General features: G+C 41.9%; 1 protein-coding gene across 2 annotated transcripts in view; it reads left to right on the plus strand.

Annotated features, from left to right (window-relative positions):
* The window catches only part of NIM1K (NIM1 serine/threonine protein kinase), a 76,786-nt gene that overhangs the window by 40,576 nt on the left and 17,677 nt on the right, over window positions 1-18,533 (plus strand). For both annotated transcript variants that reach the window (XM_036846881.1, XM_036846882.1), the window contains one exon: window positions 14,910-15,907. In XM_036846881.1, coding sequence (XP_036702776.1) covers window positions 15,616-15,907 — 292 coding nt within the window. In that variant the 5' untranslated portion in view covers window positions 14,910-15,615. The remainder of the gene's footprint in view (window positions 1-14,909; window positions 15,908-18,533) is intronic.

Raw genomic sequence — 18,533 nt, forward strand, 5'->3', positions numbered from 1 at the left:
TACAACCTGATTTATGAGAGAGACAGTCAACATAGAAGTCATAATAGTACAAAGAGGTGGAGAAAATCACTGTGCTAGACACAGATGTTGGAAGTACAAAAGAGAACTCCACCTGGTTTAGGTGTGTAGGTACACAAGCTACCTGAAAGAGGTAACACCTAAAATGATCCTTAAGGGATCAGTAGGAATTTGCAGAGGAGTAGGCCTGGTGCCCTCCAGTAAGAGTGAGGAGACCAGTGTGGCTGGGTGGAGTGAGTGAGGTGGAGATTGGAAGAGGTGACATCAAAGAAGAAGGGGACCACACTGGGCAGAGCCTTGAAGGCCATTTTAAGGGTCTTAGCTTTTACTCTGAGTGAGAAGAGAAGCCATCCAAGGGTTTTGAGTAGAGAAGTGACACGATCTGACGTCTTTTAGAAGGATCTTCCTGGATGCTCTGTCTGAAACAGATGATGTCTGAGCTGGTCTCAGAGCTTCTATCTTACCTGGCTGGTGGGTGCCAGATAAAACAGAAGCTCTGAGACCAGCTGCAGAGACTGTAACTAAAATCCAATCAAAAACTGATGGTGGCTTGGACTCAATGGTAATACTGGGATGACTGTGGTTTGGGTAATAATGGGATAAAGGGATTGTGTTCTGGATATATTTTGAAAATAGAGCCAATGAGATCTGCTGACAGATTGAACATGAGATATAAGATAAAAAGAGGAGTCCAGGTTTTCGGCTTCAGCTAGAAGGATGTGTTGCCAGTCACCAATATGTGAGAGCAAGTCTGGAGAAGAAAATCAGAAGCTTGGTTTTCCTACTTTAGAGTAAATATGAGAGATTACTACCCAAAGTACAAGCAATTTCCCCTACAGAGAAAGCAGGTGGAGATAAAGTCATCATGTGAGTCGTCAAGCCATGTGTGCAGCACTGTCCTAGGTGATGGGGAATCTAGGGGAATGGACGTGACCCCTGCACGTGGACCCTGCTCCTGAGGAGAGTTGCGAGGAGGCTTGATTCACACCAATGAAATGGAAGAAATGTGAAGTCAAGGACCAGATTGTGGATACAGATCTCAGGTGCCACAGGACAGTAGCGGTGTGGTCAGGAGTACTTAAAGTATGCTTCTAGAAGGAAATGGGAAAGGAGCCATCTTCACAGGTTGGGGAAAACTTAGAGAGGAAAAGGCAAAACTGTGGTACTAAGCAGGAACCACTAGAGACACAGATATTCTAGGCCTGGCTGGAAGGGTTGTCAGAAGGATTTTAAAAATTTGGTTCCTGGCACATAGTAAGCACTTGAGAAAGGATAGCTAGTAGTAGGTGTTATATGGGGGGAATAATGGAGATAAAATTGTGAGTCAAACTGTCCTGAGTTCAACCCCACCCCCATGTCAACACCTACTCCTTTGATGCCCTTTGCCCTTTCTCCTTTCCTAGGTTGTCTTCTTATACCTCTATTAGAAACCTTCAAATCTGGCTTTCTAAATTGTTTGTGAGGGGAAAAGGGAATTCGACTATCCTATTTCAGCAGGTCCATGCAGGCTTATGGGTTTTTAATCATCTCACTTGTGTGAAGACTACAAAGGTCCAGAAGGGGGCAATGTGACTCTTGGACTTCAGGCGGGCTTTTTTTTTCCTACAAATGCTTTGGAATTCATCCCCTTGTCCCCTGCCACCAGCACCCCTCACTTACCTCCACTGCTGGATAACTATTTAAGAATCCTCAGATGTGTTTCTTGTAGCGTGTAAAGGGATCACTTATGATGGATGGGAGGATCTTAGTAAAGGTTTCAAATTTTACTTGAAATTTGAATTTTTTATGATGAATTTTTTATGACGGTGAAAGTAAGAGCTTTTATTCTGAAATGCTGTTCTCCTCCATGACCGTAGCACTCCAGCCCTCCTGCCATGATAGACTTTCTTGAGTTCTGCTCAAACAGAAAAAAATGTTTTTTCTAACACCCCCTATGGCCATCATTCAAACTTTGTTCCTGCTTCTTAGTGAACATACTACATTAGAGTTGAAGAAAGTTATAAGGCAGCAAAAGAGCAGTGTCTGCTTTGACTTGCAAATATTTTTAATCCCTTAAAAATAAACCACGAGCTGCAAATAGGCATGAGTGTTCCTGTACTGTGTTTCCTAAATTAGTTATTCCTGAGGAGATGTAGAATACATTTTGTTTTTCTGCTCAGGGCCACCTGCTTGTGATTCAACCCATGGGTTCATTCTGTACCTTAATGCCATTCCTTATCTGTATGGACGCAACCACGCTCCCTCAGAAGAGCTGGGAAGATCTGTGTTTTGGAAATGAATTATAACTGAGATTCATATCTTTATGGGGAAGGGCCTGAGTTTCTGCCATGTTGCTTCTGGAACTTGACCCCATTCTCTTCCTCACGTGTTTGAAATTCCTGGTTTCACATGTTGTAAGGTTAACTTAAATATACAATCTCCATGCTCTTGGAGCTAACAGTCAAGACATTAAGGGCAACTTTCTTAATTTCAGTTGGCCTTAGTTTTGTTTTTCGTTTTAATCTGTGAAAAGCAAGTGACGGTACCTTACCTCACAGGGTTGTCATGTCATTCATCCATTCATTCACTTATTCATCCATTTCACCGTTGTCGTAAAATACCTAGCATTATAAAATTACAAGTATTATATTTTTTGAACTAGTAGATTTTAACAAATTTTAAAATTGCATTATAGAAAAATTTAATACAGATACAAAAATGGTGTGAAGAACGTTATAAACCTCCATGTGCTCGTCACCCAGCTTCAAAAATGATCAATTCATGGGTCAGTCTTGTTTCATTTAAATTCCCATCATTTTCTCCACTCATTATTTTGGAACAAATTCCAGACATATTATTTTATCTAACAATCATTTTTAAAGATTAATGTTTATCCTATTAAAAACCTAATTAGGGCTTCCCTGGTGGTACAGTGGTGAGAATCCGCCTGCCAATGCAGGGGACACGGGTTCGAGCCCTGGTCTGGGAGGATCCCACATGCCACAGAGCAACTAGGCCCATGAGCCACAATTGCTGAGCCTGTGCATCTGGAGCCTGTGCTCCGCAACAAGAGAAGCCACCTCAATGAGAAGCCCGTGCACCGCAAAGAAGAGTAGCCCCCTGCTCACCGCAACTAGAGAAAGCCCACGTGCAGCAACGAAAAAACCAATGCAGCCAAAAAATGAAGAAAGAAAGAAATTTATTAGAAAAAAAAGAAGAATGAATTCGATGGTCAAATAAACTTGGAGAACACTGAATTAAACAAACAAACAAACAAACAAAAACAGATTTTATTTGTGTGTGTGTTTTAAACACCAGAAGATCATGAGGTACTAATACAAATATCTAAGAAGGGTGTAATATGCACCATTCCCAGATGTAGTTGACCATGGACCTATGGACTGCCATCCCCTATTTTTCTGATGATGTTCCTGTAAAACCTAGAGCAGAATTGGCAAATTAGCAACCTGACGGCCAAATCTGGCCTGAAGGTTCAGTTTCACTAGGCCACACAGTGTTTTTAAAATATTTAAGCCACCATTTAAAAATTGAGAGTGTCGACCAAAAATTTATTGATTTCCAGTTGCCTTTAAAGAATTAAAAGGCTTGGAAAAAGTAAGCCTGCCTTCCAGCATGGCTACCCAGGCTGTTCGTGAGCCTGGGCTGCCTCGTCATGCTGGGCATGGGGGCTCCCCTAAGCCCCATTGAACACCTGCATGGCCCTCCTGGGCATTTGCGTCTGTGACCTTGACGGTCAAGAAAACCTCAAGTGAGGTAGAGCTCAGTGTGGGAAGAGCTGATGTAAGCCCATCAGCCTGGGTGGACTGGCCATGGATGTGAGTGTAAGCAGAATGGGGAGACCCCAGCCTCTTGGCTAGGAAAGTAGCTTGTGAGATCAAGTGGGGCAAGAGAGCGTGTCAGGAGCCACACTGCTGTTCATCACTAGGGCAGAACCAGTTCACATTCATTTGCCATTTGCTTCAAAGTTTCCCAACTGCCACCGCCCCCAACTCCCCTCCCATGGGGATCTTGACAAATATGCTGAGGAATAAAAAGCTAGGGCCAAAAGCTAATATGGTGCAAATAACTTTTAAATGTTAAAATAGATTTTCAAATGAAGCATGTTTGCTAATGATCTCCCCCGAGGGCCCACCATGTCTGAGGAGGATTACGTGGGCTTAGGCTGTCCTCGCATTCTGTTGTCACACATAGAGAAAACCCAGCTATTTTCTAAGCAAACCAGTGCCTGGCCTTGCCAACCAAGGAAGAGGTTGTCTGAGAGCCTTGCCCAGAAGTTTTGTAATTTAAACTCAGACAAAGAGAACAAAGACGAAATGGTTTTCTTTGATATTATTTTCACAGTGGGTTGCAAGTCAAGAAAATAAATTACCAAGTAAGCTCCGTTTTCTTTAATCTTATTTAATGCATTGCTATGCAGCCACAGTAAGCTAATAATTAAGGACCATTCTGCCTCCTCAGAGGCTTTGATCTATAATGACACGACTCTATATTTTTGGCTGGTTGGGTTTCTAAGCTCTCATTAATGTCCATAAAAATTGGTCAAAATCAAAAGGGCAGAGAATAAAATGACAGCAAACCATGCTTGCATCTAAGAAAAGGGAAGATTTCGTCTGCAATTAGGTATGTCATAATTTCCATTATTTGCTTATTTTCAACATGATATAGCTTGATATTTTAGGACACTGCTAGAAAGCAATCCAAATATAAACTATTTATAGCAATTCCACAACCTGTAATCAGGATTTCTGTTTCCAGACATCTAAGAAAAGTCTTTAGGAAAAAAAATCCTGCAAAATAAAAATGAATATTCACAGCCAAACAAGATTTATCTTTCTAGTTTGATTTTTTTACTTTTTTATTCTATTGGAATATGTGAGAATCTGGAGTTTTTCCTCACTCATTACTAATTTTGAAATTTCTGAGATTTGTTGGCAATTCAAGTACAGTAGAAACCGTATGTCTTTGTTTATTGGGAGCACAATAGTGTGAGTCTGGGAATTCTAATAATTAGATGTTGGACTTCATGAATTGATTACCCGCTTTTCTTGTCTTTTTTTCTCTATTGTTCATCTCTTCTAGATTTTTTTAAACAACTCTTCAATTGAATTCCTTAATTTAAATTTCTAATAGAGCTCTTTCTTGTTCTCTGAGGGTTTTTATTTTGTTTTGGTTTGGTTTTAGAATTTTGTTCTTATTTTATGGATGCAGTATTTTGTCTTTTGTCTTCTGCTTCCTGCAATGCTTTCTATTTCCTTCAAGTTCCTTTCATTCACTACTGTTTTGGTTGGGTATGCTTTCTTTCTTTCTTTTTTTTTTAACATCTTTATTGGAGTATAATTGCTTTACAATGGTGTGTTAGTTTCTGGTGTATAACAAAGTGAATCAGCTATACATATACATATATCCCCATATCTCCTCCCTCCTGCGGCTCACTCCCACCCTCCCTGTAGGTGGTCACAAAGCACTGAGCTGATCTCCCTGTGCTATGTGGCTGCTTCCCACTAGCTATCTATTTTACATTTGGTAGTGTATATATGTCCATGCCACTCTCTCACTTCGTCCCAGCTTACCCGTGTCCTCAAGTCCATTCTCTACATCTGCGTCTTTATTCCTGTCCTGCCCCTATGTTCTTCAGAACCTTTTTTTTTTTTTTTAGATTCCATATATATGTGTTAACATACCGTATTTGTTTTTCTCTTTCTGACTTACTTCACTCTGTATGACACACTCTAGGTCCATCCACCTCACTTCAAATAACTCAATTTCGTTTCTTTTTATGGCTGAGTAATATTCCATTGTATATATGTGCCACATCTTCTTTATCCATTCATCTGTCGATGGACACTTAGGTTGCTTCCATGTCCTGGCTATTGTAAATAGAGCTGCAATGAACACTGTGGTACATGACTCTTTTTGAATTATGGTTTTCTCAGGGTATATGCCCAGTAGTGGGATTGCTGGGTCATATGGTAGTTCTATTTGTAGTTTTTTGAGGACCCTCCATACTGTTCTCCATAGTGGCTGTATCAATTTACATTCCCACCAACAGTGCAAGAGGGTTCCCTTCTCTCCACACCCTCTCCAGCATTTATTGTTTGTAGATTTTTTGATGATGGCCATTCTGACTGGTGCGAGGTGATACCTCATTGTAGTTTTGATTTACATTTCTCTAATGATTAGTGATGTTGAGCATCCTTTCATGTGTGTGTTGGCAATCTGTATATCTTCTTTGGAGAAATGTCTATTTAGGTCTTCTGCCCATTTCTGGATTGGGTTGTTTCATTTTTTGATATTGAGCTGCATGAGCTGCTTGTATATATTGGACATTAATCCTTTGTCAGTTACTTTGTTTGCAAATATTTTCTCCCATTCTGAGGGTTGTCTTTTCGTTTTGTTTATGGTTTCCTTTGCTGTGCAAAAGCTTTTAAGTTTCATTAGGTCCCATTTGTTTATTTTTGTTTTTATTTCCATTTCTCTAGGAGCTGGGTCAAAAAGGATCTTGCTGTGATTTATGTCATGGAGTGTTCTGCCTATGTTTTCCTCTAAGAGTTTTATAGTATCTGACCTTACATTTAGGTCTTTAATCCATTTTGAGTTTATTTTTGTGTGTGGTGTTAAGGAGGGTTCTAATTTCATTCTTTTACATGTCGCTGTCCAGTTTTCCCAGCACCACTTATTGAAGGGGCTGTCTTTTCTCCATTGTATATTCTTGCCTCCTGTATCAAAGATAAGGTGACCATGTGTGTGGGTTTATCTTTGGGCTTTCTATCCTGTTCCATTGATCTATATTTCTGTTTTTGTGCCAGTACCATATTGTCTTGATTACTGTAGCTTTGTAGTATAGTCTGAAGTCGGGGAGCCTGATACCTCCAGCTCTGTTTTTGTTTCTCAAGATTGCTTTGGCTATTCGTGGTCTTTTGTGTTTCCATACAAATTATGAAATTTTTTGTTCTAGTTCTGTGAAAAATGCCATTGGTAGTTTGATAGGGATTGCATTGAATCTGTAGATTGCTTTGGGTAGTATAGTCATTTTCACAATGTTGATTCTTCCAATCCAAGAACATGATATATCTCTCCATCTGTTTGTATCATATTTAATTTCTTTAATCAGTGTCTTATACTTTTCTGCATACAGGTCTTTTGTCTCCTTAGGTAGGTTTATTCCTAGGTATTTTATTCTTTTTGTTGCAATGCTAAATGGGAGTGTTTTCTTAATTTCACTTTCAGATTTTTCACCATTAGTGTATAGGAATGCTAGAGAGTTATATGCATTAATTTTGTATCCTGCTTCTTTACCAGATTCATTGATTAGCTCTAGTAGTTTTCTGGTAGCACCTTTATGATTCTCTATGTATAGTATCATGTCATCTGCAAACAGTGACAGCTTTACTTCTTCTTTTCCAATTTGGATTCCTTTTATTTCTTTTTCTTCTCTGATTGCTGTGGCTAAAACTTCCAAAACTATGTTGAATAATAGTGGTGAGAGTGGGCAACCTTGTCTTATTCCTGATCTTAGTGGAAATGGTTTCAGTTTTTCACCATTGAGAATGATGTTGGCTGTGGATTTGTCATATATGACCTTTATTATGTTGAGGTAAGTTCCCTCTGCGCCTACTTTCTGGAGAGTTTTTATCATAAATGGGTGTTGAATATTGTCAAAAGCTTTTTCTGCATCTATTGAGATGATCATATGGTTTTTCTCCTTCAATTTGTTAATATCGTTTATCACATTGATTGATTTGCATATATTGAAGAATCCTTGCATTCCTGGGGTAAACCCTGCTTGATCATGGTGTGTGATCCTTTTTTTTTTTTTTTTTTTTTTTTTAAATTGTCTTCTTTTTATTTTTTATTTTTTATTTATTTATTTAATATTTATTTTTGGCTGTGTTAGGTCTTAGTTTCTGTGCGAGGGCTTTCTCCAGTTGCGGCAAGCGGGGGGCCACTCTTCATCGCGGTGCGCGGGCCTCTTCACTATTGCGGCCTCTCCTGTTGCGGAGCACAGGCCCCAGACGCGCAGGCCCAGTCATTGTGGCTCACGGGCCCAGCTGCTCCGCGGCATGTGGGATCCTCCCAGATCAGGGCTCGAACCCGTGTCCCCTGCATTGGCAGGCAGACTCTCAACCACTGCGCCACCAGGGAAGCCCCTGTGATCCTTTTAATGTGCTGTTGGATTCTGTTTGCTAGTATTTTGTTGAGGATTTTTGCATCTATGTTCATCAGTGATATTGGCCTGTAGTCTTCTTTTTTTGTGGCATCTTTGTCTGGTTTTGGTTATCAGGGTGATGGTGGCCTTGTAGAATGAGTTTGGGAGTGTTCCTCCCTCTGCTATATTTTGGAAGAGTTTGAGAAGGGTAGGTGTTAGTTCTTCTCTAAATGTTTGATAGAATTCACCTGTGAAGCCCTCTGGTCCTGGACTTTTGTTTGTTGGAAGATTTTTAATCAGAGTTTCAATTTCAGTGTTTGTTATTGGTCTGTTTATATTTTCTATTTCTTCCTGGCTCAGTCTCGGAAGGTTGTACTTTTCTAAGAATTTGTCCATTTCTTCTAGGTTGTCCATTTTATTGGCATATAGTTGCTTGTAGTAATCTCTCATGATCCTTTGTATTTCTGCAGTGTCAGTTGTTACTTTTCCTTTTTCATTTCTAATTCTATTGATTTGAGTCTCCTCCCTTTTATCTTGATGACTCTGGCTAATGGTTTATCAATTTTGTTTATCTTCTCAAAGAACCAGCTTTTACTTTTATTGATCTTTGCTATTGTTTCCTTCATTTCATTTTCATTTATTTCTGATCTGATCTTTATGATTTCTTTCCTTCTGCTAACTTTGGGGTTTTTTTGTTCTTTCTCTAATTGCTTTAGGTATAAGCTTAGGTTGTTTATTTGAGCTGTTTCTTGTTTCTTGAGGTAAGGTTGTATTACTATAAACTTCCCTCTTAGAACTCCTTTTGCTGCATCCCATAGGTTTTGGGTTATCGTGTTTTCATTGTCATTTGTTTCTAGGTATTTTTTGATTTCCTTTTTGATTTCTTCAGTGATCTCTTTGTATTTAGTAGTGTATTGTTTAGCCTCCATGTGTTTGTATTTTTTAGATTTTTTCCTGTAATTGATATCTAGTCTCATGGCGTAGTGGTCAGAAAAGATACTTGATACGATTTCAATTTTCTTAAATTTACCAAGGCTTGATTTGTGACCCAAGATATGATCTATCCTGGAGAATGTTCTCTGAGCACTTGAGAAGAAAGTGTAATCTGCTGTTGTTGGATGGTATGTCCTATAAATATCAATTAAGTCCATCTTCTTTAATGTATCATTTAAAGATTGTGTTTCCTTATTTATTTTCATTCTGGATGATCTGTCCATTGGTGAAAGTGGGGTGTTAAACTGCCCTACTATGATTGTGTTACTGTCGATTTCCCCTTTTATGGCTGTTAGCATTTGCCTTATGTACTGAGGTGCCCCTAGCTTGGATGCATAAATATTTACAATTGTTATATCTTCTTCTTGGATTGATCCCTTGATCATTATGTAGTGTCCTTCTTTGTCTCTTGTAATAGTCTTTATTTTAAAGTCTATTTTGTCTGATATGAGAATTGCTACTCCAGCTTTCTTTTGATTCCCATTTGCATGGAATATCTTTTTCCATCCCCTCACTTTCAGTCTATATGTGTCCCTAGCTCTGAAGTGGGTCTCTTGTAGACAGCATATATATGGGTCTTGTTTTTGTATCCATTCAGCCAGTCTATGTCTTTTAGTTGGAGCATTTAATCCATTTACATTTAAGGTAGTTATCGATATGTATGTTCCTATTACCATTTTCTTAATTGTTTTGGGTTTGTTATTGTAAGTCTTTTCCTTCTCTTGTGTTTCCCACTTAGAGAAGTTCCTTTAGCATTTGTTGTAGAGCTGGTTTGGTGGTGCTCAATTCTCTTAGCTGTTGCTTGTCTGTAAAGGTTTTAATTTCTCTGTCGAATCTGAATGAGATCCTTGCCGGGTAGAGTAATCTTGGTTGTAGGTTTTTCTCCTTCATCACTTGAAATATGTCTTGCCACTCCCTTCTGGCTTGCAGAGTTTCTGCTGAAAGATCAGCTGTTAACCTTATGGGGATTCCCTTGTATGTTAATTGTTGCTTCTCCCTTGCTGTTTTTAATATTTTTTCTTTGTACTTAATTCTTGATAGTTTGATTAATATGTGTCTTGGCATGTTTCTCCTTGAATTTATGCTGTATGGGACTCTCTGTGCTTCCTGGACTTGACTGACTATTTCCTTACCCATATTAAGGAAGTTTTCAACTATAATCTCTTCAAATATTTTCTCATTCCCTTTCTTTTTCTCTTCTTCTTCTGGGACCCCTATAATTCGAAAGTTGGTGCGTTTAATGTTGTCCCAGAGGTCTCTGAGACTGTCCTCAATTCTTTTCATTCTTTTGTCTTTATTCTGGTCTGTGGTAGTTATTTCCACTACTTTATCTTCCAGGCCACTTATCCGTTCTTCTGCCTCAGTTATTCTTCTATTGATTCCTTCTAGAGAATTTTTAATTTCATTTATTGTGTTGTTCATCATTGTTTGTTTGCTCTTTAGTTCTTCTAGGTCCTTGTTAAACGTTTCTTGTATTTTCTCCATTCTATTTCCAAGATTTTGGATCATCTTTACTATCATTACTCTGAATTCTTTTTCAGGTAGACTGCCTATTTCCTCTTCATTTGTTTGGTCTGGTGGGTTTTTACCTTGCTCCTTCATCTGCTGTGTATTTCTCTGTGTTCTCATTTTGCTTAACTTACTGTGTTTGGGTTCTCCTTTTTTGCAGGCCACAGGTTCGTAGTTCCTGTTGTTTTTGGTGTCTGCTCCCAGTGGGTAAGTTTGGTTCAGTGGCTTGTGTAAGCTTCCTGGTGGAGGGGATTGGTGCCTGTGTTCTGGTGGATGAGGCCTGATCTTGTCTTTCTGGTGGGCAGGACCACATCCAGTGGTGTGTTTTGGGGTCTGTGAACTTATGATTTTAGGCAGCCTCTCTGCTAATGGGTGGGGTTGTGTTCCTCTCTTGCTAGTTGTTTGGCATAAGGTGTCCAGCACTGTAGCTTGCTGGTCATTGAGTGGGGCTGGGTCTTAGCGTTGAGAAGGAGATCTCTGGGAGAGCTTTTGCCATTTGATATTACATGGGGCCGGGAGGTCTTTGGTGGACCAATGTCCTGAACTCGACTCTCCCACCTCAGAGGCTCAGGCCTGACATGCGACCAGAGCACCAGGACCCTGTCAGCCACACGGAATCCCTGCCTCACCTAGTGGGCGAGCAGCCAAGGGGGGTAGGTATGCTTTCTTCCTTTCATTGTGGAGCCTTTCCTCAGGTGTCTGGCGCCTCTTGGCTGGACATTCATTCTAAGCAGAAGGCACTTAAATCTGATCAGAAGCTCCTTGCCTGCAAGTGAAACTGGCACCTGGAGGACTGCACAGTAGGTGGTCAGGCGGGTTTTGGGTTGGAGAACCTCTGAATGTGGGTTTCAGGAGGTCTTTTCTCTTTAACCAAAAGAGGAATCCCCTGCCTGGCAGATTATATACATGTTTCCCTTTATCCTGGAAACTCAAGGGTTTAGGGGTGCAGAGAGAAGAGGGAAACAGTGATCCCATAACTGGATCTGAGCTAATGGACTGTCCTGTGCCTTGTGCTCCTGAGCTGGCCTGGGAGTGGGCAGGGAGACTAGCACACTGGCTCTGAGGAGGAAAGGGGCTGGGGCTCTCACTGCTCTACATTCAAACAATCCCTATTTTTGGTCTGCTTCAATCCTCCAAACTTTGAGGTAGTTGGTCTCTTATAGTTTGAAGTCTCTTGAGCGTTCAGAAAGGTATATCTCATTGGCGTATCCAGTTTTGCAGTTTTCTTCACCGTCTTTGCAGAGTCATTAACTACTCCTCAATTTGCTTTCCATCTCCCCCAGATGTGTTGGTATCTTACATCTGCTATTACCTCTCGTACTCTGTTTGTCCTTATGGGTTTATGCCTTTTTCCCCTCTTATTCCTACTGTGGGGTTTTGGCAGGAAATAGAGATAAATGAAAGCATAAAATTCTGTATTTAACTAGAAGTCCCTAATTATCTTTTGATTTTAAAAACAGTCCATTAGTATTAGACAATCAGGTGTGGCAATCTCCCTGTATAACCAAAAGTAAAGCAAACTTTCTGTACACCAATTGTGTAAGATGGCAACATATTACATATTTTTAATTTTCTCTTTAAAGGTAAATACAAGCACATGAAAAAAAGGTAAATCATATAAAAAGAGTAAATAGTGAAAAATACTCTACTGACCTCTTAACAATGTATCTTGGATATCATAACTCATTCTTTTTCACAAGTACAATGAATTATTTCACAAATAATCCACTATTTTTGTATATGTATGTATTGTAACTTATTTAACTTGTCCCTACTGACGGGCATTTAATTAATTAATGTCTAGTTTTTTCCTACAAAACAATGCAGCAGTGAATATCTATCTAGCCATCTTTATATGAGAAATACGTATACCTTTGTGAATGTACGTGCAGGATAAATTCAAGTGGAATAGCTGAGGCAAAGGATACGTATGCTTGTACTTTAATACCTATAGCCAATTGTTCTCCAAGCAATTGTACCAATTTATACCCTCTAACAATGAATGAGAGCTCCTGTTTCCCTCTCTAACCAGTGCATTATAATTTGAAGACTTTGGATTTCTAAGCAGTACTGTAGCAATTCTCAGTTGGATGGTGGAATTCAGACTAAGCTTTCACCTACACAAGAAGGCGGGGCCAGGAATACTATTGGCCAGTAGCAGGTAGCCCAGGCCTTGGAAATGTGGACTGAAATAAGCTTTCTGAGATAATTCAAGTAAATGCTGGGATAGTGTTATGTGTCTATAAATAAAATATTTACCTCTACTCAATAGATCATACCTGAATGTAACGATCAATCAGTTGGTAAGTTAATTCATTCCTTCTTCAACAAATGCTTATCATACAACTGCCAGGCACTGGGCTGAGCCCTGGGAGTTCGAAGAATAAGGTGCAGGTTCCTGCCCTCCAGGTGCTTATCTAGTTGGGGTTGGTAATGACAGCACCGTGGTGAGGCACTGGGAGAGAGGCAAGCCTGGAGTCCTGAGCAAGGCCCAGGAAGCACACAGAGCCAAGAAGTTCTGGAACCTGCAGGAACACGAGGCGATCGAGCACTGCATCCTGTCGAAAGGCCTCACTCTCGTTGAGTAGGTGAAGCTAAAGTTTCTTTCAGAATTAAAATTGTTACACCACTTCTTGTCTGTGTGGTCTCTTTCTGCCAGGGATTTGAGGAGATCTTTGTAGAGCTTCTTAATCTGAAATACAGGGATGGGTCTCAGAGGGTCTGTGAACCCCTTAAAACTGGATGCACATTAGGTGTGCATGCTTTTTCCTGGGGATAGGGTCACAGGCTTCATCAGAATCTCGAAGGAGTGTGCAACTCCAGGAGGTTTAAGAACCAGTGGCTTAGATTTTTCCTCAAGCTAATTCAGGCTCTTTTACCTTAAAATGTCTTTTAAAACACCCTACTCAGACTCTAGCCTAGAGATGTGTGTGGTTACTAATACCTGGCCCCTTTTAAACCTCTGTCCTTTATCCTTCATCCAGCTTCCCCTCCCCCATGCAGAAATAGGCACAGCGATGGGCAGCCTCCCACCACTCCTCTTCCCTGTCCTTGTTTCTCTTTATTCAGCAACCCCATATTTAAACACAATTACAGTGTAAGCAATTCTGTACCTAACTGTAATAACGTGATACCATCAAAAAGAATTGGGAATTCCCATTTCCAAGGCAGTCTCTCATGTTTTCGCTCAGGTTTTTTGGTTTGGAACGCTCAAGTCCAAAAATCGAGTTCGACGCACATTTAGCAAACACTTTAGTTTTTTTTAATCTGTACCTGGGGTCCAGATTATCATCATGCTCCATGCTGAGGGAGAGAGGAGGAGAGCAGGATATAGAGATGAATTAAACCCAGTTCCCACCTTCAGGGAGAGGAGACCCGTTGGAAATTGTACAGAGTGCTGTGGGGACCCAGGGAGGAAGTGATTATTTCTTACTGGAGGCTGCATGGAAGAAAGTCATGAAGATATTCCAGCTGGGCAGTATTTCTCATCACTGAGGAGGCCATAGACTTTTGCCCTCCAGTAACATTACCCTGTTTCTGAACCTTCAAAATGAGCTGCTGGGCCTGGAGGCTGACACCTGATTAGAAATACCTAGAAAATAAGCCTAGGAGAAAAATTAGCCGGTGTATGAGAACATACAGTGTAAAAGGAAATATAACACATTGTTATTTGAATCAGTGTAAGAACTTTTGAAAACTGATAGGAAATCTTTGTCATTATGATGATCATATTATTTTATTTCAAAATTTGACATCGTGGTCACTTTATTTTATAAATGATGTGACCAGAAAAGCTGACAGATTTTACTAAAGACACTTCCACTGTACCTACCAATTCCTTTTTTTGGGGGGGCCGTGCCATGTGGCTCGTGGGATCAAACCCTGGCCCCCGGCAGTGGAAGTGTGGAGTCCTAACCACTGGACCGCCAGGGAATTCCCTATTGCATTATTATTTTAAAAGTCTGGCTTCAAAACAAGCCAGAAACAGAAGTAGAAAAATTATTTTGCTAGAAATATTTACAGGCTGTGAGGGCTTTTCTGAGATGTAGATCGAGGAGTGTGTGTGAGTACATTTTCTTCTTACTAAATCGTATGTGATCAAGCATTTACTACAGATATGAGTCATAACTGAAATTTGTAGAGTGCTTTTAGACTGGTGCTCACCGAGCAGTTTCACATTCATTATAAATCCCGTACTGTACATTAGCATGGGCTAATACATTTCCTTATTCTCCGTTCTTAGGATGAAGTAGCACCCACCAAATTTTTGAGACAGCTCACGGCTTAGAGGAAGGCTCATCTAAATAAAGGCCGGCTAAAGTGGCATTGCAGGGATTTAATCCTCCTCTGGCTGCCCGTGTGACCAGAAGGCTGATTTGCAAGTTTCTTCTTTCCTGGGGTCCAGATTATCAGGTCTCCGGGGCCCTGCAACTTGACAGCAAAAGCGCAAAATGAAGAAGATCAGAGATACGCGCCAGCAGCAGGGACCTGAGGGCCTCTGCGGGGCTTTTACACACCAGAGCAAAAGATTCTCTGGCCATCAAAGGAAATAGCAAACTGGAGCCTTTGTTTTGGGACACAGCCACCTACCACAGAGCACCAGCACGGCCAGCCAGAAAGTTCTTGGAGCCTGATCAGGGAAGCGGCTCTGGTACCTGGACGTGTGCCTGATGGTCCAGTTAGAGCTGGGAAGTTCAACGTGAAGGAAGGTCTCGAGTGAGGGCGGCTTCGCGCTTGGCTGGTAGGCGGTTCTGGCCTTGGCCTCTGCCCTCCCCCGACTGAAGCTGAGAAGGGGGTTTGCACATTCAAGAGTCTTTGCCCAGCTCTCGAGGACACAGGGCTCTGGCAGTCAACTCCCGTCTCCCACCCGCCGGGCCCCTTCGGCTCCTCCCCAGCCTGCCCCCGATTGGTGCCTCTGCTGAGATGGAAACGTGGGCCTGCGGAGGACGATGACGGCCGTGTATGTGAATGGAGGCGGCCTGGAGAACACCCACTATGCCAGGTGGGACCGGCGAGAGAGCGTGGAGAGTGGCGGTCAGACGGAGTGCACCAAGGAGGACGGAGAGGGACAGCCTCGCCAGCTGACACCCTTCGAGAAGCTGACCCAGGACATGTCCCAAGACCAGAAGGTGGTGAGGGAGATCACTCTGGGGAAACGGATCGGCTTTTACCGCATCCGAGGGGAAATCGGAAGTGGGAACTTTTCCCAGGTCAAGCTCGGGATTCACTCCCTAACCAAAGGTAGGATCCAGCCTCCACAGGTGATGCCCAGGGTGTCGGGACCTGGTTGGGGGTCGGGTTAGGCGTCCAGGGCCAAGGAGGCAGGTGAGGCGCCATCACTGAGCCCCTGCTAAGTGCAAGTCCTATGCCAGCCGCTGTCCATTGTTGCCTCAGTTCATTTTCACAGCCATGGTGTGAGCTCAGTATTTTTATTTCACTTTATAGATAAGGAAACTAAGATCCAAAGACGTCAAATGTGGCTTTAGCAGTTTAATCTTAGATGATTTTGACTCCAAAAACTCTCCCACTATAGCATGCAGGTGAACTCACTCAAACATTGAGGGCAATCCGTCCTCTCCAATTACACCTTGGAGAAGCAGAGTGGAGTGTGGACCCACTTGTATTCCGGATCCTTATTTGCAACTTCTGTTTGTGTTTGGTTGTCAATACCAGTGGCACAGGGGACCTCCTGGATGGTCAGTGGATAGCGGGGTCCAGCCTCTCCTGCTTACCAGAGGCTGCTGCCTCTGTTAGGTTTGGGGACAAAGGACTTGATCTCAAGAACTTCTCTGCTTCAGTCTGCTCTGTACTAGTCCTCATCGTTGTTAGCTCCTTGCTTGCTACCAAATATCCACGCTGGCTTGGTTGCTGGCCACTCTGGATTCTAGACCAGCAGTGCCCACTGCTCTGGCCTCAGAGAGGAGCTGTGTGGAGAGACCAGTAGCCCTTTGCTGCCCAACCCAAGTGGGCACTTCTCCAAGTTACCTCTAATTTAGCTGACTAAGCCTGGAGATAGTCATAACGGAGTCACAGGGCAGAGAAAGAATGCCTGCAACTTGGTATAATCTACAGACTTCCTAAAGCCCATGGGCTCTGCCCTCTCCCTGAGAGTCCTATACTGACATTTATTCTCCTTGCGCTCAGGCTGGCACCACGTCTCCAGGGCTGCTGTTTCTTGTGTCAGAGTTTTGTTTTCTTTTCTTCTCCAACCCCCAATCCCATTTCCCGCTCATCCCTGTTTGGCCCTGTGGAGAAAGTACCACAACCTCCTCTACCCCCCCAACACACACACACGCACACACGTGCGTGCACACACGCCCAAGTCACTGGAGCTCCAAGTCCCCTTCTATCTTGCTCTGAGCCCGAGTGTCTGGGTTCATGCCTACTCACCTTACCTACCTGGGGACATTACAGCGCTCCTGTGAGCCCTCAGGTTCCTCGCTGACAAAATGCAGCCACTAGCATTGATTACATTACTCATAAAAGCAGCTCTAGGGCTGGGATTCACACCTAATTGGGAAAGATGTTGCTTTTCAATGGTCTAGAGCAAGAGTGAAAGACAACATAAAACACATAAGGAGATGAGGGGCCAGAAATTGAGAGGAAGACATGATCAGGAAGAGGAGAGGAGAAGTTGCATAAAGGCAAACCAGGAGAGGAATTCAGAAAGGGGAGAGTGTCCATGGTGGCAGAGGGGCTAAAGCCTGAGCAGAGCCTGTTGGAACTGCTTCCCGAGTGTAGGTTCAGATATTAGATTCTAGTGGAGAGGATAGGATAGTGGAAAGAACATGTGCTTCAGAATCAGACAAATCTGTTCAAATCCTCGTTCAGTCACTTACTAGGTATCTGACTGCATGCATATTACTTAGCCTTTTTGGTCCTCAGTTGCCTCAGCTGTAAAATAGAGGTAATGATTCTTATCTTAGAATTGTTGGGGAAATTAGGAATAATATATATGAAGTACATGGCACAGAGTAGCCGCTCAATAAATGGTAGCTATCATTGTGCAAGTCTATTTTTTACTTACACTTATTTCAGAAGGAAATTTGATATTAAAGTCATGAAAACCCATGAATAGAAGGTAGTGGTAAAAATAAATACAATGCAAACAAATTTCAAAGTTCTGTTTATTTATCTTTCCAGCTTTATTGAGACGTAATTGACATATAATATCGAGTACGTTTAGGGAGTATAATGTTCTGATTTTATGTATGTATATATTATGAAATGGTTACCGCAGTAAGGTTACCTAACGCACTCAACACGTCATATAGCTACAATTTCGTATGTGTGTGGTGAGAACTTTTAACATCTATTCTCTTAGCAACTTGCAAAAAATTTTAAAGGGGGACTTCCTTGGCAGTCCAGTGGTTAGGACTCCACACTTCCACAGCAGGGAGCATGGGTTTGATCCCTGGTGGGGGAATTAAGATCCCGCACGCCGCACAGCATGGCCAAAAAAAAAAAAAAATTTTTTAATGAAACTTACGAAGTGACTGAAAGTAATTTAAAACATGCCAAAAACCCATCTGTGAGTTTCCCTTCACCTTACTTAGGAGAGTGAAGGGAGAACCGATACGGAAATAACATTTTTATGCTGTGATTCGGTGCTATTTAAGGCTGTTTTCAGGCACTGAAATCACTGCATGCCCCATGAGTGTTCAAGGTTCCACTTCGGGAAACACTGACCTCGTCTAGCCCTCCTGAATTTTACAAATGGGGAGACGGAGGCTCAGAAGTGGCTGTCCCGAGGTCACGGCAGAGACAGGGTTAGAGCTCGGCTTCCTTTTCGCTGCCGGCTACCTCGAACAGGGTGGAGGGGGCAGCTCTCTCACACAGTGCCCTGGACAAGCCGACCAAGTGGGCT

Source organism: Balaenoptera musculus, chromosome 3 (genome assembly GCF_009873245.2).
Source record: "Balaenoptera musculus isolate JJ_BM4_2016_0621 chromosome 3, mBalMus1.pri.v3, whole genome shotgun sequence".
NCBI lineage: Eukaryota > Metazoa > Chordata > Mammalia > Artiodactyla > Balaenopteridae > Balaenoptera > Balaenoptera musculus.